The sequence below is a fragment of the Cricetulus griseus genome, chromosome 6 (genome assembly GCF_003668045.3).
Source record: "Cricetulus griseus strain 17A/GY chromosome 6, alternate assembly CriGri-PICRH-1.0, whole genome shotgun sequence".
Classification (NCBI taxonomy): domain Eukaryota; kingdom Metazoa; phylum Chordata; class Mammalia; order Rodentia; family Cricetidae; genus Cricetulus; species Cricetulus griseus.
In genome coordinates, this window is record NC_048599.1 from 148,799,330 (window position 1) to 148,826,438 (window position 27,109).

At 44.8% G+C, this 27,109-nt stretch overlaps 3 protein-coding genes across 12 annotated transcripts in view; 1 reads left to right on the forward strand and 2 right to left on the reverse strand.

Moving 5' to 3' along the window:
* The window catches only part of Rabgap1 (RAB GTPase activating protein 1), a 131,761-nt gene extending 114,412 nt beyond the window's left edge, over positions 1 to 17,349 (forward strand). For 6 of the 10 annotated variants that reach the window (XM_027423567.2, XM_027423562.2, XM_027423564.2 and 3 more), the window contains 7 exons: positions 7,453 to 7,545; positions 7,870 to 7,980; positions 10,047 to 10,151; positions 10,867 to 10,950; positions 11,431 to 11,502; positions 14,543 to 14,740; positions 15,789 to 15,911. In XM_027423567.2, coding sequence (XP_027279368.1) covers positions 7,453 to 7,545; positions 7,870 to 7,980; positions 10,047 to 10,151; positions 10,867 to 10,950; positions 11,431 to 11,502; positions 14,543 to 14,740; positions 15,789 to 15,911 — 786 coding nt within the window. Of the gene's footprint in view, positions 1 to 7,452; positions 7,546 to 7,869; positions 7,981 to 10,046; positions 10,152 to 10,866; positions 10,951 to 11,430; positions 11,503 to 14,542; positions 14,741 to 15,788 lie in introns of all 10 variants that reach the window. The other 4 variants (XM_035447000.1, XM_027423568.2, XM_027423569.2 and 1 more) reach the window with 1 other exon arrangement.
* Positions 1 to 27,109, reverse strand: part of Dennd1a (DENN domain containing 1A) — a 1,920,886-nt gene that overhangs the window by 1,170,708 nt on the left and 723,069 nt on the right.
* The window catches only part of Strbp (spermatid perinuclear RNA binding protein), a 117,731-nt gene continuing 109,342 nt past the window's right edge, over positions 18,721 to 27,109 (reverse strand). Inside the window, exon 20 of the transcript XR_003486816.2 lies at positions 18,721 to 19,000. The gene's annotated coding sequence lies outside the window, so the exon portion shown is untranslated. The remainder of the gene's footprint in view (positions 19,001 to 27,109) is intronic.

Consider the following 27,109-nt stretch of genomic DNA (forward strand, 5'->3'; position numbering starts at 1 on the left):
TGCCCACATTCCTTCTACTTACGCTATCCTTTCTTGATCCTGGCAGCCTAGGACAAGAACATTACTGCCATGTTTGATTCTTGTTGTTCACAGCCCATATCTTCACATTCCACAGCCTATCGTTACTCCGCTGACTCTGACCACCTCGCCACCACTTCCTTTCTACAGTGGCCCTGTGTCTGTCTTTTTCCATCCCATTTGTCCTTTGCTTAAAATTCTTAAAGGCACCTAATCTTACCACAGGACTCTGGAGTCCTGCTGTACCACAGTCATGAACAAGGTCCTAGCAGCCTCTCTCATTCTATCTTCTGCTTCAGACTCCCCAGGCTTCTTTGTGTTCTCAGACATACACTGAGCATGTCCACCCCTCTGCTCTTCCAGTGGCTAATTTTTCTGCTTATAACTCTTGTGCTAGCTGTGTGCATGACTCCACCACTGCCTCATCCAGTCTTCCCCTCAGATACCAGAGATAAATACTCTAATCACAGCATATGAGCCTTGTGTCCTGTGCTCTATCTGTGGGAGTGGGAGTGAGGCTGACATCTCCTATAGGTGTGGAAAGGGGGTTTTGTGTAAAGTGACTGCTAAGGTGTGGAAACTAGCTTGTTAACTTTTAAACTTTTTGGTGTAAAATTTTAAAAGTTTGGCTCTACCATGCATTGGTATCCTATTCTGTTATTTTTAAATGTTTTTAAATTATGGTTTGTTTACTCGGTTGTACTTCCTGATTAGTGTGAGAATTGGGAATACTTTGTCTCATGTGACTAGAAACAAATACTTGTGTTGTAATTGTGTTTCAGTACTATAATAATACTGTGATTTCTGGCATATGTATAGTTATTTCTTATAAGTGCCTTATTGTTGATGGTTTAGTGTCAGGGTGGTGAGGGCACAGTAGGCACCTATACGAGGCTAGTGGAAGTCACGTGGCTTACCCCGTGGTATGGAGCTCAGTGACAGGAGGCCTGGTAAAGCACAAGCCTCTGTCCCTGCACTCCCAGTACTCTCTCCCCCTGCCTGTGCTTCCTGTTCTTTCTAGAAAGGTACACTGAGGATTAAGTTTGATGTGGCAGTATCTGAAATGTCTACAAGATGGGTGTGTTACTTAAAAAGCACCACGTTCCCTGGAGCCTGTGAGCCTTAATTTTCTCTCTCTTTCTCCTGTGCCTGTCCTTTTGGTTTTTGGGGCCTTTGCATCTTCCTTCTTTTTCCTTGTCCTCAGATGAGCTAACTGCAGCACATTAGGGTTTCATCTCTTGAAAAGTTAGAACCCATTGGCTCTTAATGTTAAGTTTAGCATGTTATCAAGTCTCACCAGCCAATCCACCAGTCCTTTCAGTGTATTTGTGAGTCAGTAAACAAAAAACATTCCCACTGCTATACAGAATCCCCCCCCATGAATTTCCTAAGAGCACAATGATATTCTCATACTCGTTTGCTATGCATAATTTTTAAGAGTAAGGAAACTGGAAAAAGTTTCTATGCCTTTTAATTTTGATTCATGAAATATGAAAGGGTTGGACATTTATGTAGATAGAATCTCGGCTCTTGGGAGGCCAGAGGCCCGAGGCAATAAGATCCCCAGTTCCTGGCCAGCCTTGGCTAAGCTGTGTAGAAGTTGTATGCTATAGAGGGAAGGAAAAATGGAGTATGAGGTGTAAGACTAGTTTAGATGAAGAGTCATTTGTGAGGTGGGTCAGATAGTCTCTTAGATGAAGATCTGCTATTTATAACAGAACCCTGCATAAGGAGAAGTGGAGCCTCTGAGCCATTGCACCCTTAGAATTTGGTGTTTCAAACATGAAATGAATGTGCAGGACTTGGGGCTGCCAGTAAAAGAAGACACTATTACAGGAAACAGTGATGGCTGGACCAGTGAGATCTTAAGCATTTGCTTCTGGGGATCAGAAAACCCTTTGGTATACAGGATACTCATGAGATGGAAGCAACACTAGTTTGTGTTTCCTTCTCGTTCCAGATCATTTGTACAGTGAGCATGCAGTGCAGTCTTACGTGTTATGAGGGTAGTGCCCTCAAAATCTTTTTTTTTTTTCTCTTTTTATGTGCTCACAGACTCTTAAAACATAATACTTCACATAGTGAATGAACCCTCGTGGTGACTGATAAGGTCTGTTTAGAGATGCCTAGGACACAGAAGTAAATTACCAAAGATGTTAGGTAATGGCAAGGAGATTAGAACCCAGAAGAACCGGATTCTAAAAAGTTATTGTGCTTTGCTGTAAGTTAAGGACTGGCTTCACTTGTGTGGAAATTTGCTCTCTGAACACTGTACCCAAAGCTTTGTGGCTCTCTAATGCTTTGGGTTTTCTTCACTAATGCATACAGTTTAGAACTGTATTCTAGTGAGGAAACAGGTTCCTTGTTCCTGGTGCCTCTTTTGTCTATAGTGTGGCCTACATGCTACTGCCCTTGCACTAGCCAGCAGCAAACTTGCCTCCTCCTTTACCAAGGTAGGTTCCCTTGACTATCAGCTCTTGGGGCCTTGACTACTAATTTTTTCTTGTAGAAAAACATTCAGGTAACAGTCAGATGTCTAATTCTGTCTCATGATCTTTAAATGAATCTGAGTATTAACTATTTGAACAAATAAAAGGTTGAGAACTTGAAATAATGTTTTATGACATCAGGTATCTTAGAGGGCCAGCAGTGGGCTCTGTGGTGTGTGATGCAGGGTAGATTAAACAATGTGTTGTAGTGATGCTGTAAGTGATGAAAGAATGATGCTGTAAGCAACTGCTGCTCATGGGCTCTCCTGGCCCAGCCTGTTTCCTCCATCTGATGTTAGTTCAGGTCAGTAATGAGCATGCTGCAGAGATGGCAGGGAACAAGACTCACCCACACTGTGCTCTTGTGGTGTTGCCAGAGCTGTTACTAAAATGAGACAATAAGCTCTGCCTTGTCGTCTCAGAAAATGTTTTGAGGCATAAAGTAGTAGGTATACAGGCATGTCACTATCTGGAAACTCCTGTGTAAGCCTTGGTAACTCAAAAGCACAGCGTTGTCCCCCAAGCATTCTTGAGCTGGAAGGAGGGCCACTGTCCAATCTCTTGAATTGATTTCCTAGATCCTACTCTGCATCAGGGTCCTCCTGCACCAGACCTCTTATTGATCCCCACAACACACCAGGTCACACAGACACTAGGCCTCAATCTTGTCATGCAGTTCTAACAACAGGCAGCCTTACTGAACACCCCGAGGCTCCCATACCAGGATACCTCCTACCTCTGCAAAACTTTCTTAAGGCTTTCTGGAAACCTGCTCCTCTTCTTAAAGGACCAGGTTAGTTCATGTTTTTCTGTGTAAAATGGACTTCAATAAGTTGTTTGATGTATGCACATTGTGTTAGTTAGGGTTTCTGTTGCTGTAAAGAGATGCAATGACCACAGCAACTCTTACAAAGAAAAACATTTAATTGGGGCTGGTTTACAGTTTCAGAGGTTTAGCCCATTGTCATGGCTGGAAGCAAGGTAGCATGCAGGCAGACATGGTGCTGGAGCTCAGAGTCCTTACATCTTGATCCACAGGAAACAGGAAGTGAACTGTCACACTGGGCATAGCTTGAGCATCTGAGACCTCAAAGCCCACCCCCACAGTGACACATTTCCTCCAGCAAAGCCACATCTAATGGGCCACTCCTTTGGGGGCCATTTTCCTTCAAACCACAGTATATTCAGGGAACTGCTCTGTTTCTTTCAGATAGGTTGCCAGATAATAATTTTGCAACAGCAAGTAACAGCTACAGTGTTTATGGAAAAGACCTCCCTGTATTGCTGCATAGTCTTCTGAGCACTGAACATGGAAGTTTTCTGCCATGAGAGCCTCTCAGAAGCACTGTTAGTATTTCACAAATGAGCAAGTCATCTGCCAAGACTGGAGCTGTGGTGTGTTTCTCACAGAGCTGAGCAGGTTGCTGTCAAAGGCCATGAGAAATACAGCAGGATAACTAGTATTCAACTCACCGACCTACTACATGAGGGATAGGGGAGTTCCACCTGGCAAGGCCATGGAGTAACTTCATCTTTTCCCCAAGAAATAGCCTTGGGTGATTCCCACTGCTGGTGTGTGTTTGTCTCATGAAAATATTCCATCTACTGAGTACATATATCTGTGGGAAGTCAGGAGGATGACTTCATTTGGCTGTATAATCTTGATATATAGAATATATACTCCTTGCCTCATAGTCTCGAATAGGCCCCAGAGAAAGGGATTCCTTCTCACCAGGGCTTCAGTGGTAAGAGCTGATCTCACACTATACCACCTTAGCTTTTCCCTTTGGTCTAGAGCTGAGAAGTCCCCTTTAAGCAGCTCACATTGGTGGAAATGCTAATGCAGCTTAAATGCACTGAAAGCAAAAGCCAGTGCATAGAAAGCACAAAGCTACAGAGCCTCTTTCCCTCATCTTTTCTACATTTATCAGTTACAAACTTCTAGCTTAACTAACCACATAAATGTAGTTTTACATACTAACTCCCTTTTCCCTTCTTAGAAATGGTAGCCCCTTACGCCATTTAACCTTCCCCACCTCCTAAGTTTTACAAGTCAAGTCTGAGATATGAGGTGCCTGTTTTCGTCAAGATCTTATCTTCTCCCCTGGCTCTGAGATATGTGTGCCTGGTACCCTTGGCTATTACCAGAGAATTGCTAATTATGTGTGTATGGGTATGTAAACTGGAAACCTTGTGGGATCTGGGAGAACTTTTGGAAAAAACTTTCAAAGAGAACTTTTTTTTTTCTTCTTTTTTTCTTTCTTTCTTTCTTTTTTTTTTTTTTCCCCAGTTGAGACAGGGTTTCTCTGTGTAGCCCTGACTGTCCTAGAACTCACTCTATAGATCAAGCTGGTCTCCAACTCACAGAGATCCACCTGCCTCTGCCTCCTGAGTGCTGGGATTAAAGGCGTGTGCCACCAACGCACGGCTTTGATGAGAACCCTTGAGTAGAATCTTTGAAGAGAGCTTCTGAAGAAAACTTGAGGGGAACAACATTTTGAAGAATAAAGAGCCACGAGAGGAGCCCATGTGTGAGCTGATGCATTTCCTTCACCCTCGGATCCTTTTAGTCAGCCCTACCTGCTTGCTGTTTAACTTCCAGGAGAGAACACCGAGGCTGGAACTCAGAGGTCAGGGGATCCAAACAGTAATGCCACAAATGCGCTGCTACAAGGAACAGGGTCCACAGCAGACCCTGAAGAGTCCTGTTCCAGCACTGATTGGACACTGATGTGCATGGCAAGCAAAACAGACATAGAGCAAGCACAGAGCAGAAAGGAAGCAGCCCTGAATAAATGTGGACTTGGCCAGGTTCCAGGAAGGAGCTGATGCCGAGTTTGCAGTTTCAATCAAAGATGATAAAATTTGGAAATCAGCCTTTCAAAATGTATGGTTATGAGTAAAATGTTAATTCTTCCTTAGGTTTGCATGAGAGTGAAACACTGAAGTATCCTCAAGGTGTGTGAAGGTGTGGTCCAGGGGACGGCGTCTGCTCTTTTTTAGAAGGAGCTCAAAGTTTGAGCCTTGTCTTTGCTACCCTTGCTTCTCTTTTGCTCAGACTGAGAAGAGCACCAGTAGAATAGAATGCTGCCCACAAGCCATTTTCTGATAGGATTTGTTTATGGATTTACTGATCATGAAGATGTTTTATTTAGGTGTGGTTTTCATTTGTTTTTGTTTTGGTGAATCACTTAGGAGCACAGTAAAAGTTTATCCCCCAAAGTGGGTATACAGAAATGTGTGGTAGAGATATCCCTCTCTCCATCTCATGGTCTCCTGGAAGAGTTTAATGGGCATCTTTGTGGAGACTGTAGCCAGAGCCAAAGGCTACACCCTGGCCGCTGGCTTTAGGATAGCAGTGCCAGGCTCAAAGTCTAGCTTCAGTTGAGGCACACCTGCTCACAGCTCACATAGAAGTCAGAGCCAGTGAGAGGATCCTCCAGGGTGATCGAACTGGATCAAATCATGACCACAAAGAAACAGCTACTGCCACCCACACGCTGTAGACATGTACCGGCTCAGCACGTGTGCTTGAACTTATTCGTCTGCACTTCCCTGGACCTGTGGGTCATGAGCAGGTTGGAGATGATTGACTTGATACTGCTGAGGGGTGCTTTGAGAACTAAGAAGCGCTGGGCTTACAGTCATTTTCTCAACTGAGCATGTCTACTCTACTCTGCTATCTGATATAGCTTATTGTTTAAAAACTAGATATCATGGTAGCTTCAGGAACTAATATATATTTTTAAAAACACAGAATGGCTGGGCTTGGTAGAGCACACTTTTAATCCCAGCACTAGGGAGGCAGGGGCAGGCAAATCTCTGGGTTCAAGGCTAGCCTGGTCTACAGAGCTAATTCAGGACAGCCAGAGCTGTCATACAGAAAAGAGAAAAGAAGAAGAAGAGGAGGAGGAGGAGGAGGAGGAGGAGGAGGAGAGGAGGAGGGAGGAGGAGGAGGAGGAGGAGGAGGAGGAGGAGAGAGGAGGAGGAGGAGGAGGAGGAGGAGGAGGAAGGAGGAGGAGGAGGAGGAGGAGGAGAAGAAGAAGAAGAAGAAGAAGAAGAAGAAGAAGAAGAAGAAGAAGAAGAAGAAGAAGAAGAAAAGAAGAAGAAGAAGAAGAAGAAGAAGAAGAAGAAGAAGAAGAAAAGTTGTTAGCTTTTTAGAAGGAATTGAACAAAGGAGAGCTGAACCTTGAGGTTCACTCTTAGAATTGAAGCAAGAGAGGTGCCTGCCAATATCCAGAGAACTCCTGAAAGGCATAGGACAAGAGCAAAGAAAGAAGTGCTTGGTCATGGTGGAGCACAAGAATCTAGGGGAGAGTAGGACTCAGGGAGAGTGGGAAGGAAGCATGGTAGCTTCAGGAACACCCTTTGCCTCGAGCAGTGGGGGTGAAGGTTGGGACCTGTGACTTACAGTAGGAAAGGACACAGTGGAACAAGAGAGGAATGTGCCTATGGGAGCTAGTATAATGGGAAGGAGGGTTGGGAGTTTTCCAGTGGCATGGGTTGGGCTTTGAATGGAACTCAGTGGCCAGGACTTCAGGACCAGGTTTTACAATCTCTTCTTGACAACTTCAGTCATAAAACAGAAGCTCTTAATCCCTCAGATGAAGAAATGGTGTACCTGGGAATGGAGAGGCTCGGGTATAATGCTTTCAGTGACACTGATGGTATGTGTACAGGAAATGGGAGCTTATTATTACTAGGAACAAACAGACCCCAGATTTATGTAGGTAAAGATACCTGCAAGGTGTTCCACAGAGCACTGTCGGTAGTAACTTGGGGAACTAAATATTCCTGACAGAGTCTAGGGCTTATATTTATGTTAAGATTTCCATCCCAAAGTAGTAAATGCCATGTCCACAGTAACTTAGTTGGTCAAGGTGGATGGCACTAAGTACCACCGTCGTCGTCAGGTTCTTTATCTCTTATGTGACTTCCTTGACAGATTAGCCAGAAGAAGCTGAAGAAGTATGAAAAAGAGTACCACACCATGAGAGAGCAGCAGGCCCAACAGGAAGACCCCATCGAGCGGTTTGAGGTTCGTTTTACAGCCTCTTACATCATAGGCTTGTGTCCATAACTAGCTTTATTGAAACTTGTAAAAAATTCAGTTCCACTGTTAGAAGATTGGTGCAGATTGAGTTTGTAAAGGACAAAGTAACAGCTGTTTTGCTGCAAAGTGGCTGCCCAAGTTCCTTTTTCTTTCCTCACAGTCAGCCAGAGACAACTGCTTGACAAGATCACTTCAGTTAATTGTGTATGTCTTTATGGAGACAGAAAATTAGATATTGTTTATTTAGAAACATTTGGATTGGCTGGCTTTGTTTTTTCTGTCCGTAACTGACTTCTTTGCCTCCTACAGCGGGAGAATAGGCGGCTGCAAGAAGCTAATATGAGGTTGGAACAGGAAAACGATGACTTGGCTCATGAGCTGGTCACCAGCAAGATTGCATTACGGAAGGACTTAGATAATGTAAGTGTGACAGATGTGAGGAGAAAGCTCACAGCAGCAACATGGTTTCTTCCCTCAACGTTGACTGCCGTTCCCATCAGCCCTTCCCTTAGGAGCCAGCTCACTTGTCAGGGACCTCCACTGTGCTGATGCCCTGCTACTCTTTCTACATTTTCTCTGTGTTCACAGAGCCTGCCTATTTTCCCAAACATTGAGAGGTTGTGTGGAGGGGTTTTGTTTTGTTTTGTTTTGTTTGGGGGTGGGGTGGTCCTTACTAATTCTCATGCTGGTTAGCAGCATTCAGTTGTTAGCGCTTCCTGGAGTCCACACTAAGACATACTTCATGTTACTCTTCCTGTTGTGGGCCTCCTGAATGACACTGCTCGTAGAGATCCAGTTCAATGCTGAGCAGCCTGTGTACTGGCAGATACTCCATTTTTGCTTGTTTCTCTGACCCAGACAGAATGACTTTCTGCTTTCTATGCTGCAAGCTTCCCTTAGAGGAAGTAGTCTCATTCATGGTTTGAGATTGACAGATAATGAAGGTTTAAGGTTTTGAGGGTCTGTGGTCTTTATTGCTGCTAGTTGATGCAACCACTGATACAAAAACAGTGTGCAGATAAAAGAATGAACATGGCTGTTTTCTAATAAAAAGTTTATTTACAAAAATTGGAGGTGGGTTAGATATGGCCCCTGAACTACAGTTTTTCTAAGTCCCTGGATTTAATTGCCCAGTATGCTGAAATGCCTTCTTTGTTGGTTTGGCAGCATTCTAGCAGTATAGTTAGACGTATATGTGCATTACATCCCTAGAGAGTGTAGAAAGTCCTTTAGAAAGTCCTTGACATCCATCTATGTATACATTGTGCATGTAGTATACTGGAACCTCTCTTAGCACTGGATATATAGATATAGATATAGATAGATAGATATAGATAGATAGATATATCTATTATTCCACATGTTCTCATGTCAACCACTTATGTAGAGTAACACTAGCAAGTGGAGTCCCATCATAGAACTGTGGCTGGGGCAGCCCAGTAGCCTCAGCACACCTTCCCATCGACAGTGCTGAGAGTTAGCCTCATTGAGCCTTCTCCTCCCTGGCAGAGATCAAAGAATGAATGTCTGAAAGGTAAGGTCCCTGGGTGAGGAGGAAGTAGTAAGCTATTCCTGGTAAGGGCAGCACTCATCTCTATTTGTGCCAGCACAGTTTGCAACTGATCAACAGCTGGCTGAGTGTACTCATGCCATGCCTGTCTCAGTTCCATGTCTGAAGCCCAAGAGTGGGATCAGCACTGTTTAATGTCAGAGAAGCTGGGGGAAAGTTGTCCAGGAAGGGACCAGAAAAGACCATCCATGTAGCTTCCTTGATTGCTGTCCAGCATGATAGACACTTGTCAGTTATCTGTGAAGGGATCAGAGCCAGGATCCACAGGATTTTCCTCTAGGATTATCATTTCTACTCATCAAATATTTGTGTGTGCTAAGAAAAAAAAAAAAAGACTAGTGTGGAATATGGCCATTCAAAATTCACAAAGCTCCTGAAGAAATCAGCCTTCTCTATTGAGTAACTTTAGCAAGAAGAGATGCAGGACTGTTTGGATGCACAGAAGAAATACAAACTATTTGGAGGAGAAAACTATTAAAATTCACAGCTACCATTCTGGTGTTCAAGAGCCTGTTCAAGCTTAGAACAGTTCTCAGTAACTTTATTCAAGTGTCTAGAGTCACTCAACAAGTCAAAAGCTTAGCCCTGTCCACTGTCCTGCACTATGTGACCTTGGGTGTAGCATTTCTGTACGGATTGACTGCTACTTTCTTTTTATTTATTTACTGTGTATACAACATTCTGCTTCCATGTATATCTGCACACCAGAAGAGGGCACCAGATCTCATAACGGGTGGTTGGGAGCCACCATGTGGTTGCTGGGAATTGAACTCAGGACCTCTGGAAGAGCAGTCAGTGCTCTTAACCTCTGAGCCATCTCTCCAGCCCCGACTGCTACTTTCTTAAAATGGGATCATGGCCTTTCAAGTTCTGAGCTCTCAGAGTATGTGGTGATGTGGTCCCCTCAATGTTGCAGGCAGAGGAAAAGGCAGACGCACTGAATAAGGAGCTGCTGATGACCAAACAGAAGCTGATCGATGCAGAGGACGAGAAGAGGCGGCTAGAAGAGGAGTCTGCACAGGTGTGGGGATCCTTCTCCCCCTTCCGCCCCTCAACACCTGAATTTTGCCAATACTGGTGGGTTCAGCTGGAACCTCTCTTAGCACTGGAGAACCTAGACAGTGGCTTTGGTTAATTTTCTAAGACCTTTTTTTTATTTCCTCTGTAAATTGCAATGGTTCTTAAAAAACTAGAGCATGAGTTAGTGTACATTGAAGTGTGATAGGCCCCTGTGTGCCAGCATGAAGAGCAATGGAAGAATGCTAGTGTCTGTAGGAGAACATGTATCTCAGAGCGTGCAGTCCTCCCACCTTGTTCTCTAATGCCTGTCAGAGTGCATTGTGAGAACTGAGGGTGCCATGGACCCAAAACTGGCTCCCGGCACCTCCCTTTGTACTCCTGCAGGTCCTTCACAACTACTGTCTGAGGACTGGCCAGGGCGAGCCTGACCAAGCTCTCTTCCTGGGCTTTTCTGTCTGTGTGGTCTGCGCTGTCTGGACCAACATCAGCAGAAGCCCTGTTGGAACTGAGCTCCAGCAGCTTTTAAAGTGTCACTTTTCTCCTCCCATTGTCTTTCAGTACAGAGGGTTAGTATTGCATCTAGAGGAAGAGGTGGGTGGGGGAAATAAGCCCAGCCAGAGTTAGGTGAGGCACTTTTTGGAAGGCTCAACATTACATAGTTAATAACCAAGCTTACTTTTTCACTTAAAACATCCATTTTTCTTTAATGTGCTCAGTTAAAGGAAATGTGCCGCCGGGAACTTGACAAGGCAGAATCAGAGATTAAAAAAAACAGCTCTATCATTGGTGACTATAAGCAGGTGAGTTCCTTTACCCTAAAGGACCTGGGCAGGGCACATGGTGGAGAGACTGCACTATGGCCTTAGTTCGAAAGCACACTGGCTTCAAGCCCCTGTTCTTACCTTAGTCTCACTTGTAAACTAAGCAAGCTAGTCCCCCACCCCCCACACCTAGGAAGATTGTTGGGTTCCCATTAGGCATACTTGGCAGAGTACCAGCATACAGAAGGTCCATGAAAGTATCGGGTGATGGGATGTGTCTGAATGTTGGCAAACCACTCCTCGAAGGCTGAACAATTCACAATTTCACAAACAGAACCATACTGAACTTGTTCCCTTCTTCTATACCAGGAATCTCACAGGTCACTTGCCATCTGTGAGTGTGCCAACCTCACCTGTGCACTCATAGCATATTACAGATGCTGCTAGAATAGACTTTATCCAAAGTCCAACTTATATAGGGGACATTGAACCAAAGTCTGTGGTTTTATGTTTTTTTAGATTTGTTCTCAGTTGAGTGAAAGACTGGAGAAGCAGCAGACAGCCAATAAGGTGGAAATTGAGAAAATTCGGGTAAGACTTCTTGACTAAAGAAAGAGATTCCATACCCTCTAGTTCCCATTATGGCCTGTCCTTGACACATAGGTCCAGTTAGGCTGGACAGAGCAGTCCAGATAAACTGCCTGTCACCGGCTTGGCTCAGTGCGTCTGTTTCCTCTGGGAGGATTAAGAAAGAGACCAGATGTATCATGGCTTTAGATCACATACTTGGGGGCCTACCATGAACATCACCAGCAATGTTCTGCGGGATCTGGATGAGTTCAGCTCCCATCACACTACAGTTAACACTGTGTTTGCATATTCTTCTAACCTTTCCTGGTCTTAGTTTAAAAAAATATAAAATTGCATTTATGCCAAGTTATACTTTCTTTAAACATTTACGTCTCTAAATTTGGAATATGGGTTTTTTGTTTTTGTTTTTCATTTTTCTAGTGGTATTATAGAATCTTACCTCCTTGGCATCCCATTTGGGTAAAATGTAAGATGTTTCTGACAGTTTTACATACCTTTTTTGTTTTTATTTTTAATAATCTTTAAAATAATTTTAATGATTTTTAAAATTTTTATTAGTGAGTTACGTTTATGGTGGTAGGTAATTGCACATGAGCACAGGTACCTGTGGAAGCCAGAGGCATTGTATTACCCCTAGAGCTGTAAGAAGTTGTGAGCCATCTGTTGTAGTTCTGGAATCAAACTCAGGTCCTCTGGAAGATGGTCTTAACTACTGAGCCATTTCTCCAGCATCTATATCCAGTTTTGTACCCAACTTCTTTATATTTACCCACTCTCCCATATTATTGGGCTTCCCGGAACAAGCACAGACCCAACATATCCCACTGTTCCCAGCTGGATAGTATCTCTCTGTGCCCAGTTAGTAAAGGTCCTTTGTTCTTACCCCCAGAACTCCTCACAATGCACAGCAGGTTAAGAAGGGGTATTTGTCTTTGAAATAGGTTGATGACAGTTTCCTAATATAAACAGGTTTTTCTTTTTTAAAAAAAATTAATTTAAATTAGAAACAATCTTATTTTACATATCAATTCCAGTTCCCTTTCCCTCCCATACATACCACCAGCCCCTCCCCCCATCACAGCCCCCATCCACTCTGCATGGAGGGTGAGGACTTCATGGGGGATCATCAAAGTCTGTCACATAATTTGGGGCAGGAGTAGGCCCTCCCCCGTGTGTCTAGGCTGAGAGAGTATCCCTCCATGGGGAATGAGCTCCCAAAGCCCATTTATGTACTAAGGGTATCTACTAGTTCCACTGCCAGAGGCCCCATAGACTGACCAGGCCTCCTAACTGACACCCATGTTCAGAGGCCTGGTTTGGTCCTATGCTGTTTCCTAGCTGTCAGACTGGGGTCCATGAGCTCCCACTTGCTCACATCAACTGTTTCTGTGGGTTTCCCCAGCATGGTCTTGACCCCTTTGCTCATTCCTTCTCCTCTTCTACAACTGGATTCCACGAGTTCAGCTCAGTGCTTAGCTGTGAATTTCTGCTTCTGTTTCCATCAGCTACTGGGTAAAGGCTCTAGGATGGCTTTTAAGGTAGCTTCTCTACTATTTCCCTAGTGCCAATTTCTCTTTAAACCTATAATGGCTCCCTCTATGATGGTATCTCTTTTCTTGCTCTCATCTATTCTTCCCCTGACTCCATCTTCCTGTTGTCTCTTGCCTTCCTCTCCCCTCCTTCTCCCTTTCTATTTCTTCTAATTCCCTCTCCCCTCTGCCCATGCTCCCAATTAGCTCAGGAGATCTTGTCCTTTCTCCTTCTCCAGGGGTCCATGTATGTCTCTCTTAGGTTCTCTGTCAGTGTGGATTATAGGCTGGTAATCCTTTACTCTATGTCTAAAATCCATATATGAGTGAGTGTATACCATGTTTGTCTTTTTGTGACTGGGTTACCTCACTCAGGATGGTTTCTTCTAGTTCCATCCACTTGCCTGTGAATTTCAAGATTCCATTGTTTTCTTTGCACTGAGTAGTACTCCATTGTGTAAATGTACCACGTTTTCTCCATCCATTCTTCAGTTGAGGGACATCTAGGTTGCTTCCAGGTTCTGGCTATTACAAATGCTGCTGCTTTGAACATAGTTGAGCAGATGATCTTGTTGTTTGAATGTGCATCCTTTGGATATATGCCTAAGAGTGGAATATTTGGATCTTGGGGTAGACTGATTGCCATTTTTCCTGAGAAACCACCATACTGATTTCCAAAGTGGCTATGTATGAGTTTCCACTCCCACCAGCAGTGAAGCAGTGTTCCCCTTTCTCCACATCCTCTTCAGCATAGATTGGCATTGGTGATTATGATCTTGGCCGTTCTGACAGGAGTAAGATGGTATCTCAGAGTTGTTTTGATTTGCATTTCCCTGATGGCTAAGAATATCGAGCAACTTAATTGTCTTTCGGCTCTTTTAGATTCCTCTCTCTATTGAGAGTTCTCTATTTAGTTCTGTACCCTACTTTTTAATTGAAATATTTGGTGTTTGGGTGACTGACTTCTTCAGTTCTTTGTAAATTTTGGAGATCAGCTCTTTGTCAGATGTGGGGTTGGTGAATGTCTTTTCCCATTCTGTGGGCTGCTGTTTTGTCTTGTTGACTGTGTCCTTTGCCTTACAGAGGCTTCTCAGTTTCCGGAGGTCCCATTTATTGTCTATCTCAGTGTCTGTGCTACTGATATTATGTTCAGCAAGTGGTCCCCTGTACCAATTCGTTCAAGGGTACCTCCCACTTTCTCTTCTAGGAGGTTTAGTGTGGCTGGATTTATGTTGAGGTCTTTGATCCATTTGGACTTAAGATTTGTGCATGGTGAAAGATATGGATCTATCTGCAGTCTTCTACTTGCCAGCATCCAGTTATGTCAGCACCATTTGCTGAAGATGCTTTTTTTTTTTTTTCCATTGAATAATTTTAGCTTCTTTGTCAAAAATCAGGGCCAGTGGCACGGTGGATAAACAGGCTTTTCTAGTACCCACAAGAGACACTGAGGCAACATGTAGTATCTGACAGGGTCTTTTGGGTTTCTTCACTTCTGGTGTTCACTTCAGCAAAAGGTAGATGACTGTGACCGCTGCCGAGACTTCTTTAACAAAGAAGGGCGAGTGAAGGGTACCAGTTCAGCCAAGGAGGTTTCGGATGAGGACATGGATGAAGAAAAAGAGACACTCAAGAATCAGCTTCGGGAGATGGAGCTGGAACTGGCACAGACCAAACTGCAGTTGGTAGAAGCCGAGTGCAAGATCCAGGTAACAGCAGTGTGTGAAGGCACACATACTCCATAGCACTCCGTGTTCCCAGTGCACACTAGATACCCCAGAAGTGACTTGTGTAGTTTGGGATGTCATGTCCCCCACCACCACTTAAACTATGGCCATAGCCCTTCTGTAGTGAACACAATCCTTGTTACCTACCAGAGCGTGTTTAACCATTTAGCCTGACCTACAGATCTGGACTTTGTCATATTAAGAATTACGAAGCTTCAATCTTTTTAGTGGGACATACATAGAGCAAGTGTTTAAAAACAGTAGCTCCCACCACTCAGTTTGGGTTAGTAATCTCCCCTACACTTCATGTTCCTGGTGTCCATATAGAAATGAGAATCCTAATCTTTGTCAGGCTGTACTGAGTAAAAAATATTTTGTAGGAAGGGCCATACACGGGGATGGGGGAGTAACAAATGCAAACCTTTTTGTCCTAACACCCATCACTTACCTAGTTTTGTGAACTTGGGCATATTTCCTGATTTCTATGAGCCTCAAGCCGTCTTTTCACTGGGGCAGCATGAGTGGCAGGAACCTGGTTCAGGTAAAAAACTTCAGACCATCCCTCCCATGAGAGAGGCCATTACTGGACACGTCCACTTTTGTCAGGTTCTGCCCTGGGTTCTCGGAGAGGGTTTGTGGGATTGCCCAGGAGAGAGACATCACCAAGATAGCAGGACCTAAACTGTGGTCAGAGAATGGACAGAGTAGCTGCAGGGCAAGAGTGATAAGCATTCTGGGCTGAGGACCTAAGGGAGAAGAGAGGCCTGCCTAGTAGGAATCTCAAGAAACAGAAACCACTGCCACAACTATTAGTGGGAAGCTCGTGAGTCCTGGTTATAAATCATCTTACTGGATTTACAAAGGATTTAACTAGATGAATCAGGAGGCTGTTCTAACAGTCTAGGCAAGAAAGGTCTTTACTGGGAAAGCTCCCAGAACTGTGGGCACTGCAAACCTGCCTCAGAAGAATGAGTGGACAATGTTCTTGGTTCAGCTCTGCCAAGGCTCACACTCTCCATTATCTCTACAGGACTTGGAACACCACTTGGGCCTTGCCCTCAGTGAGGTTCAGGCAGCCAAGAAGACCTGGTTTAACCGCACACTGAGCTCCATAAAGACAGCAACTGGAGTTCAAGGGAAAGAGACATGCTGAGGACAGCTGCTGCCTCCAGACACCTCCAGAAAACACACCACCTTTGGTTGCCTTCTTTGGCCAGATGTTTGATTCTGTGACATGTTCCAGGACCAGAATGTCGCTAGGTCAGAGCTATATAGCATATTGGTAGATCAGTGGGCCAGGGCTTCTGCAGCAGCTGCCAACCCAGCCAATGCTCGGGATAGGCACCTGCGGCTGCCGTGTAGGAGCACCTCACCAAGCCAGAGGTGGGGCATCCTCCAGTGTGTTAGTGTTGTTTTCTAAACCCTTTATTTAAGAAAAATGTACACGTACACACACACACACACATGCACGCGCGCGCGCGCGCATTTTATCCTTTGGTTGGGGGCAGGGGTTCAAAAATTAGAGTAATTCCAATCTGTCAGTCCTGGCAGAAGCCCCCAGAGAGATGAGAAAAAGCACTTTGAGTAAAAGGGTCTCCTAGTAATGGCTCGTCACCTAATTTTGTTAACCAGTATAGTGCACAGGTTTTGATTTGGCATAATTCACATTTCTGAGCAACTCTATGCAACTCTCATAGTCCTCATAGTTTTGTTTGTTTTGTTTTGTTTAAGCATTAGCTGCCAAAACAACTTCAAAAGGCTAGAATGGGCCACATGACTGAGATTGAATCAATCATGTGGACAGCTCTTTAAATCTGTCGTGTACAGTGTGTGTGTGTGTGTGTGTGTAAATAAATATATATAAATTATATATATATATATATCTTTCCCAGTACCCTGCACTGACAGTGTTTAAATCCCAGACTCAGATGATAATCGTACCACTGCCGTCTATGGTTACGAGGCACTTCCTGTTCTTCCTGCCATTGTGAGAACTGACAACAGCTCCTTCACCTTTATTGTTTGCACAAGTGAGGAAGACTGAGCTGTGTGTCCAAATGAGAGTATGCACACACTGTATGTTCCTATCTTCCTGGCCTGTCTGTCCCAGAGTGGCAGGTGTGGATCTCACTGGTCAGATGGGCTACTGAGTCTCACTTCAAAGCTAGGAAATGGTGGTTTTAGCACCTTTTTTTAAATTTAAGTTTTTTATTTATGTGGTGATATGCTGACAAGCAGTCTCACAGGGGTTCTCGTCCTCTCTGCTGTGTGGAGGTGGCATGTGTTTGTATATAAGGACATGAGTTGTTTTCTTTCCCTGTTGGTTTTACTAATGCTTGATGAGGTCATCTACAGTGGGGAAGATAACATGTGGCCAACCCTCCCCCAGATCATCCCAACCACTTCCTGTGTCTGTCTTGTTCAGTTATTGAAACAGCTGTAAGCCCATCTAAAACTAGGTGTGTGGACATTGTGCTAGGGTAGTTTGTGCGTCAACTTTATGAACGGAAATATAAACCAGTAAAATTGTATTACTATTTCTTTTGTTCGTTTTAACACCATATTCATTAAATATTTTGGTACAAACAGCATCACTTTGTACAAAGCAGTTTTATGATTGCGTGTTCCCTTCCCGTCCTCCAGCAGCAGTCAGGACCAGAGTGTGCTGGCATTTGTATGTGCATCAGAGCTGAGATGTGTCTGCCAGCCACATGGGGGAGAAACATACAGGTACAGGTTGTGTTGTGGAAGAGATGGGTGCATGTGGCCCTCCCTAAGAAGTACAGTGCCTCGGTTGACAAGTGAAATACCCCTTTAATTTAGTGATGTTTTTCCCTCGAGGAGAAGGCTGGATTAGGCTAGGAAAGACAAATCATCTCACCAGTTGGAGATGGGAGAAGAAACAGCGAGGGGCTTGTAGTACTGGAAGGGAAGAACTGAAGAGCAGAGTTAGCTCAAACACCTGGGCCCTGGGATACTTGTTCAGCCACAGAGAAAGTAATGGCCAAGTCAGGTATGTCTTCAGAGGCTTTTGGCTGGTCTCTGACATCTCTACATCTTAGGGATGTAAGTACCCAGGTCTTCCACTAGCACTCTTGTCCAGACCTCCAGAACCACCGTGAACTGTCTCAGAGTGGAGGTCCTTGGGCCTAGCCTGTGATAGATGCTCTTGGAGAGGCCTGGACAGTGGCACAGTCACAGGATGGAGGACATACTTCTGGGATCCACACTTGGTAGCTAACCCTATGCTTCCCCAGGCTCATGGGTCCCATGTTCCGGAATGTATCTTAGCAGAAATCTCTATAGTAAAGCTGAAGATGTGCAGAGAAAACATGGGGCTCTAAGTTTTAAGGTGCTTCAAAACACAATACCAGTGCCACTGTCTACTTAACTGGTGAGCCAGGTATCTCCAGCAGGTTTCCCACAAGTGGCTGCTGGAGGAAGAGCTTCACCAGCTTTCGAGTTAAACTGCTTTACTGCCCTATTGAAGTTCTAGTCCTCTGTTTCTGGTAATGTCTGAGTCTTGCCAAGCCATGGGACAGTTTTAAGGGTTACAAGTGAGAGGTGTAAAAAGGGTTAGATTGCACGCTGATGACTTACCATTCAGAGCCAACTGGAAGTTGGCCCACAGCCCAAAGCAGTGGCTATGTCAGGACACACAATCAGTCTGTGTTAAGTGAAATGGCTAGGATGAACCAACTTTGCCTTACAGGTCCAGAAATGGAGTGGAGCTGGCACTTGATTCAGTTTTATTGATAATGTGTGTGTGTTTCAGCTGCCCACAGAGGCCAGAAGAGGGCATTGGATCCCCTGGAGTTGTTATAGGCAGCTATTGGTGATACTGGGAAATGAACCCAGGCACTCTCAGAACAATGAGCTCTTTTTACCCACTGAGCCATCTCTGCAGCTGGCACTGAAACTTCTTTCAGCAGAGTGAGTCCTGCACAGAATAGTTCAGCCCATTCCTATTTTATACATAGCATTTATTTTCATTCATCCAAATGGGAAAGAAATGTAACATGTCAAGGCATTACAAACCACAGCAGCCAGACAAAGGGGTCAGTCTATGGCAGAGTCCAACATATTCAACACAAAGGAGCCACAGCGAGGGTGCTGCTTGCAGGGCTTGGAGCAGCAGGGTCCCTTTGGATGAAGGCCAGGCATCTCTGGGCGAGGCACTGATGACAGTCCATACATGCAGGCTGCTGCTTCAACCACGCCGACACTTGTAAAGTCCAGCATCTGCAAGTCACCACAGGCCCAGAAGACATGGGGCAGTCCACGGTTTCCAGTGTTTAAACATAGTATACATCATGAAGTTATTGCCAAAGACTTTGCACTGCAAATTACACTATTTACACTGTGTACTTGGGGAAAACAATAAATACAAATGGGTAGTTTAAACAGACTCCTAAGCAATGACTTGACCAACATCAGACCGCAGTAAGCTAAAACCTGGAGAAAAAAATGCCACATGAGGTTTTCTCCTCCAAGATCAGCAAAGTACTTGCCAGAAGAGCCTTGGTGTGCTTCCTGAGGCCAGCACTACCCCCAATTCCTGGGATGCAGAGCAAGGGCCCTGGACAGGATGTGAGGATGCTCTGCTGCTCCACCTAGCGGTTTCTACAACAGAGTTCCCAGGAACAGGAATATGGATAATTAAGCACCTCCACACCACCATGGTGTATCCTGTGGCTGGAAAGCTGCCATGTTAGGTGAGCTAGGAGGGCCGCAGCACTCCGTCTCCTACTTAGATGTCTTGTGAGGAGTGGATACTACCTGGTGGCAGGCACCAGGCTACCCTGACCATAAAAGATGAATGTTAGAGAAGGGACTGCATGCATCTGGTAGCATCACTTCTGTCCCTGGGTCAAGTAATAGAGTACTTGTGGAATGTGGGCTTACCTGGCTCACATTCAAATCCTTCTTCACAAATGGACAATACCACTAGCTTGAGGGTCAGCTGGGACATGATTATGTCCAGGGGACAAGTTTACTTTGATCCTGTGTCTTGTCACTGTTTCACTAAACCAGAAACTTATGTTTATGCCAACAGGAACCAAGTTCCTTGGTCAGAGTAAGAAGGTATGCTCAGCCAGGAAGGGTAGAGTTTTATCAACCACTCAGAGGAAGGCAAGAAGCCAGAAACTGGAAATGCCTCTTTCTAAGTTACAGGAAGAAACTTAAAGGCAGTTTTACTAACTACTCCTAAACCCCTGAACAATGACTGTCCTTATTTTTGACTAATTCCTTTTACCACTTGACAAAGAATGAAAACTTTTTTTCTGGCTTCCAGTATAGCATAAAAAGAGGCAGATTTTTTTTTAAATGTATTTTTTCTATTTTGACCATCTCTTTCCCAAAGTAGATGGCATTAAGCTTATAACTGAAGACTAGGACATGGTCAAAAGGCATAGCTCTATCATTGACTGACAGTGCCAGATGACAAGACTCATCACTCTATGGCACTAGAGAACGACATAGCACTTGGCTGCCAAATAAAAGGATATTCCTGGTATCAGCTATGGACAAAGTATATACTCTTTACCAAAGGCAGAGCCAGTCTCCTACTCCTCCATGAACAAATCAATTTCCCTTCCACTAACCTAGAAACTTCTCTAGAAAAATGCAAGGAATGTGCCTTCTATCAGTCTCAGAGCTAACCCGTATCTCCAAGACATGACCAGACAGCAAACTACAAGGCAGCACAGCCCTACAGAGCAAAGGTTCTCAACCTGTGGGTGGGAACCACCTTGACAAACTGTATTAAAAAAAAAAAAAAAAAAAAAAAAGTCTATTTATGGGTGCTGGAGAGATGGCTCAGAGATTAAGAGCACTGGCTGCTCTTCCAGAGGTCCTGAGTTCAATTCCAGCAACCACATGGTGGCTCACAACCATCTATAATGAGATCTGGTGCCCTCTTCTAGTATACAGCCATACATACGGGCAGAACACTGTATACATAATAAATCTTTAAAAAAAAAACAAAACACCTATTTACACCGGGCATTGGTGGTGCCTGCTTTTAATCCCAGCACTTGGGAGGCAGAGGCAGGCAGAGCTCTGTGAGCTGGAGGCCAGCCTGGTCTACAAGAGCTAGTTCCAGGACAGCCTCCAAAACAATACAGAGAAACCCTGTCTTGAAAAAAAAAAAACAAAACAATAAAAAAAAACCTATATTATGACTAGTAACTAGCAAAATTAGTTATGAAGTAGCAATAAAAATAACAATTCATGGCTGGGGGTCAGCACCACATGAGGACTGTATTAAAGGGTCACAGCATCGGGAAGGTTGAAAAACACTGCTCTAGAGGGAACTAGGGCTGAAGACGACAAACCAGTGAGTCTTCCAGGCAAACGACCTTGCAGAATTCCTACAGAACACAAAACCTTACTGAGAGCAATCCATTGTTGCTGGAACTCTAAGTGAAAGCTCCTTTCAACTGGGCTTTTTAAAAACTGCCCTAAGGAAAAGTACCTGGAAGAAAGAAGAGAGATTCCAAGGAGGGCCCTCCAGGCCCAGGGTTCACTTGTCCCTACAAGTCTGCAAGGCCAAGCCTGTTTTCATTCCATACAGCTACTTTGCCCTGTGATTTGGGTTCTGAAGGGTGTGGGTTTAAGGAGGATGACTGGTATCTGTCCATCTATTTACCCTCACATACACAAGGCCTCAAGCCAAAACTGGTCCAAATACAAAAAGGCAAGGCAAAGGAGCACTGTCAGTGATCTTCAGGGTCACAGAAGGCAAAGGCCTGAAGAATGATGCTACCACTCATTTATCACTAAGAGACCTTGACAAGAAAATCTTCTAACTGCACTTTCCACCCTAATTGCTCCTCACCCCTTGATAGTCTAGTACACACAAGTACAGTCATGGTTTACCATACTCAGAGTGACATTACTCGATGTAATTTTACCCTCCTAATCTCTGTTGATTGCCCGCCACTCAGAGCATAATCCATGCCCCTCAGCCTGTCACCCAGCCTGGCCCAATCTAGTCCAAGTACCTCTGGGAAACAGAAAAGTTGTGGCTATGACACAACCTGTCCACTGGACCATGCCATACTCTTAAATTCAACACCATAGTTGCTGCCTCCCTTGGGCATTCCCTACTCAAGTCTTTCCTCCTCTGGGGAGATTCTGAACCCTGCTTGCTGTTGCACTCTTTAGCCAGCAGTATGTATCTGTCACTTCCTGATGACAGGATCTGTATCTTCCTTATCCTTAGTACTTGCCCAGGAGAGCTCAGGAAGCTGCCACAGGACAGAAGTAAAGGGTAAATAATCTCTACCATCTAAGGCCAGGGCTTGCTTTGGGCCTAGTGTGTAAATAATGAATGACTGGACACAGCCACATCAATGCCCAGATTTTCACTGTAGCAGATGGGAAGATGACATCTGTGTGGCCCTGGAGTTCTCATTGCACTAAGACTGACAGGCTTGGTGTCCCAGATGCCTTTCAAAGCTCTGTCCTAGGGTTCCCAAACAATGGCTACTTCCAGTTCTAGTCCCTAGCAAAGCTACAGAAACTCAACAGTGTGCACGAGTCCATCCTGGCAGGCTCACTGTAGAATAGTAGCCTACTACCTGCAAGGCCCTAGTTTTGAAACCCCCCCCAAAAAAAAATAATCCCAGCACTTAATATGCCTCATTGTGATTCCCAACTGGCTTCCTGTCCATGACACAGGAGACAAGGCTAGATGGAGGCTAACATAGCTGAAACTCAGAGTGAACCCTTCAGTAACGATTTAGCTTTATCCCTCCTTAAGAACCTCTGTAGGATGATGCGCCTTCCCACTGGCTAAAGGCTATCCTCTACACTCAATCCCGGAAAGCACTAACCCTTACACAGATTAAAATGTTCAAAATTTAAAAAAAAAAAAAATATCTAAATGAAAGCAAAAGAAAGACCCCAGTAAAAGGGAATATCCAATACCTATCATAGTTGTGCCTGGCAAGCCCAGCTTTGTGAAAAATGAAAAGGTAAAGATGCCAACTGACTTCAAATTTGTCTGCCAGATACCAAGCAGATGATTCTGCCCACAGTCCCAGTGGAGCCCATTGGAGCCAAGATCACCCTTGCTCACATCAATGGCTCTGGACTCTATGGGTACTGTTCTGCTCAGAAGCAGTACCACTCCCTGATGCAGATCACCACAGGCCTGGTCAGGGCAACAGAGAAGCCAGGCCCCTATTTCTGCTAGCTCTAGCTACTCCCCTTCATCCTTATCTAGGCATGGCAACAGCCTCTTCCTCCCTCTTCTCATCAGCCATTATTATAGGTTCTTGACTGTCTACATGTCCTTCCACAATTTTCTCACCACACTGGCGAATGGTAACCATAAAGGGCACAGCACTCAAGGCTCTTCACAAAGTTGTTCTGAAAAACACCTCCAACCTGCTACCTCACCCTGGTAACCATTCCAGCCCCCATGCCAAGGCATTTATAAGGCCTGGCAGGCTGTGCCTTTCTCTTCGCACACGCCTCCCCTGCCAAGGTACCCTCCAGACCCCTCACTGCTCTGTGCTGTCCCAACAAGAGGCCTGGGTCACTTGGACCAGGGCTACTGCAATTGTGACTCAGCTCTATACCCTCCCTATGCTGTGAGTCACTCACAGTTGGTCTGTGAAACTTAAAAATGGGCTTGCTAGACATCAACTTTGAACCCAAGAATAGTATCCCTGAAGGGGTGGAATAGCTCTGGTGATCTCACTACAGAAGACAAATCTGATGCTGTAAAAACTTCCTGGTGTTTGCCTCCCCTCCTTTACCTTTTACCTGCCAGTGGTCCTCTGTCCTTCCTGAGTCCTCCCCTAAGCTGAAAACCTTGTCATGTGATGACCCCCAGCCAAAGTAGAGGGCTACAGGTGAAAATTTTCCTGAGATCCAGCTCAAGAGGGAGTAATGTCACCTGGTCCTGTCAGGGGTGGTTCAAATGGACACCCATGGCACAGTTTCTTCTGTAGTATATAAACGACTAGCTTAGTTTTGTTTTGGACAGGGTCTCACAACAAAGCCTAGGCTGGCCATGAACTGCCTGGCCTAGGCTCGTGTATGAATCTTCCTCATACACCACCAAACAGTTCATATGAACACATGTCATCACCACACCAAGGTGCTCACTTCTCCCTGTGTTCTTCTGAATCAGCTTCCCCTGCCTTCATGTCCCACCACGCACCAGACTGCTCATGGCGGCTTTACCTCTCTGGAACCACATCCAAGTCAGTAAAACCCTTTAAAAGAAGTGGTAAGAGTGTCCACGCTTGCCAAGGCCTCTCCTTCACTAGCCCTGGACATACTTGTCCTTCCATCTTACTTCCAGGTAACTTTTAGCCCTTCAGAGTTCCTCAACTGGCACCCTCCACATTTTGTTTTAACATTCCAAAGGATGGCATCCATAAATTTTCTCAGTGTAGCCTCAAAGGGTGTGAGAGCTTTTACAAAGTGGAGCCCTGCATTAGAATGCTCTGGAAAAATGCAACTGTGAAGATGACCCTTTGGTTAAGCACATGCAGACTGGCCAGCATTCTCTGACACACAACCCACCCCCATGCCCCCTCCCCCACCCAAAATCACATTTCCAAAAGCCTGGGATCTCTCCAAGAAGCATCCACTAAGTTTGCACTTCATCACATACAGTTTTGGTAACAGCACAAGACAATTAATATTCCAACATGCAGCTAGCAAAAACCAGGCTTCCTGGCTTAGAACTTATTCACAATCCATTTCCAAAGGAACTAGAGAGAGCGTGAGCTAGGACAGGGAAGGGAATAGGAGAGTTGGATTGGTGTTGTTTGTTCTGTTTTGTAAGGCACACACAGTATAGTCCCAATGTCTAGAAGAACGTGAAGTAGAATATACCAGAGACAGAGGAAGGGACCATGCTCTCAAATGACCTTGGGAAGCAGGGTGGTAAGGAGTGCACACAATCAGCTGAGCACAGCAGTCAAGAGCGTGTGGGCTCTGCCACCAAGCACTATGTAATTGCGGAAAGTCACTTGACCTAAAGCCCTTTCCTAGTAATGGCAAACTACTAGGTGCTTCAGTTGCAGGACTCAGAACCAATCTCCTAGGAGAGTTTCTGCTAACCCTCAGAACAGCACAAGACATTTCCTCCATGTGGCTCAATGCTCACTAGTTAGAAATCACAGGATGTTACCACAAACAAGCAGAGTGGTTTGTAGAGACCTCTGGGCTTCTGGTGCCTGTAAAACAATGATCCTTGCACCACTCCTCTAGACTTGGAGCTAGAAATGGATCACACAACGGAAGAGGGTGCTGCAGTGCTCTGTCTCCCACCCAGACCAGGGACTCATGTTTCCTTCACATACTCTGATGCTCTAGAACTTGGTTACAGTAAGATTCTTCCAACTATTCTCCAAGGATGCAGCACAGAATGTTTCCCCTTGTCAGCTGTCAAAGATGACAAGGACATGGGCAAAGTGGGATTCTGTATTCCATCCCCATCTCTCTCTGCCACTAAGCAACTGGCAGAGGCTGGGAAGTGCTCTGCAAGCAGATGAGAAGCAGACATATCCAGAGAGCCCAGGGCTCTCAAGCCAGGCTCACGAAACCCTGACCCACCCAAGGTGGAGGGAAGACTCTCATTCCAAACTGGCAAGTGCCTAGCACTCAGCATGGGTCTTTTGATGTGTCACTGTCCCTCCTATACCTGAGCAGGTCTACCTTCTGCCTCATCCAACTCTATAACTTTCCTCAGGCAGAGGGTATGTCAAAAAAAAAAAAACAAAAAAGCCAATTTAAAAAAAAAGAAACAAGCTTTAGACACAAAAGTGTCCTCTGTATCCACAGTCCACTGTCAGATATCCTTTTATCATCAGTCACCCACCACCACAAAAAAAAAAAAAAAAAAAAAAAAAAAAAACATGTTTTTCAGGGTATACTGTTCCTTCCTCATTCCCTTACTGGCTCTACTACTCACACCCCCCAAAATAGTTCCTGTCGATTTTGTTGTGGAATTTTATACACTTGTCACATGAAGATTGAAGGTGACAACATGTTCTAATGTCAAAGTCTTGGGCAAGCCTAAGTCCTAAGCAAAAAAATTACTTGGAACAGTTGGTTGTACAAAGGGAACAAGGAAGGAAAAGCTCCACCGAAGAGGAACAGCAATGTCCCAACTGCAACTATGCTGCTCCCATGTGTTGATGCTGGCCATACAGCAGCACAGGGAGACCATTCCTCTCCAGTGAGGATGTTCTTCAGTCCACCCTACTGCCACATGGGCATTGCAATGGTGGTAATCTTCACACAACCCCATGGAGAGGCAACATAGCCACTTGCACGAATGGTGAAGTTCTAGGTATAAAGACCATGATCCTCCTCTAATAACTGGTCAGGGTTGTTTGTGTGGTGGTGGTGGTGGTGGTGGTGGTGTGTAGTCTTTCTTCAATGCTGGCCATGAGATGAAGAGCCTACCTAAAGTAACTTTTACCAAGTAACACTAATCTAATTTTCCAGCCACCTTAAACTGTCCACACAATTTTTTTTTCTATAATTCAGCACCTCAGAATAAAATCTGTGTTTCGATTTAACTCACCTCCTGCTAACAGCCTGGAACTCAACCTGTCCACTCTTCTTCTGAGGCTCCTTAAGTCTTTGCAAGCATGTGTGAGCCAGAATTTGCATAGTAGACACAGGCCCTTCATTCAATTCAGAAGTGGCAACTTTACCATCACCCACTTGTCCTTGTATGCAATAGAAACTTCCCAATTGTGTCCAAATAGGTAGACAAACAGAGATACAACAGATTAATACCCTAACTGTCTCAGACAGAAGGGAGGCCTTGTGTGGTGGTGAGTACAGATGCTTTACACTAACGTACCATAAAACAAGGGACAGAGACTCTTCGCAAGAATCTAAGCCAACAGCATCCTATGTGTTCTTTCCCTCTATAGTTTATAATAACTTGTTCTCTACCACCAAATACCACAAGCCATCCAGACTAGATTCTGACCTTTGTAAGTTTTTTTTTTTTTTTTATTACTTAAGTGTGGCTAGAAAACTTGAATCAGCAGATAAATGGTCAAGGTTCAGCCCTTGTGAAACTCAAAGCACCCATAAATCCCAAACAAGTATTTACAAACCCTGGGCTGCAAGATGGCTGGTTTGATTTAACTGCTGCAGCAGAAATGAGCACATTGGTCCTGCGGAGGCTGGCCTCAGCTGGGGGGAGCCCAAGACTATGAGTGCAAAGGAGTGAGCCCAACTCTCCCCTCAGTAGGCCACACACCTGCTGCTTAACCAGCATAGTCTCACCTCCCTCACATCCATCCTGCCTCAACCACAACAGCAGAGTCAGCATTCACAAGTATTTCCTACATACTAGGT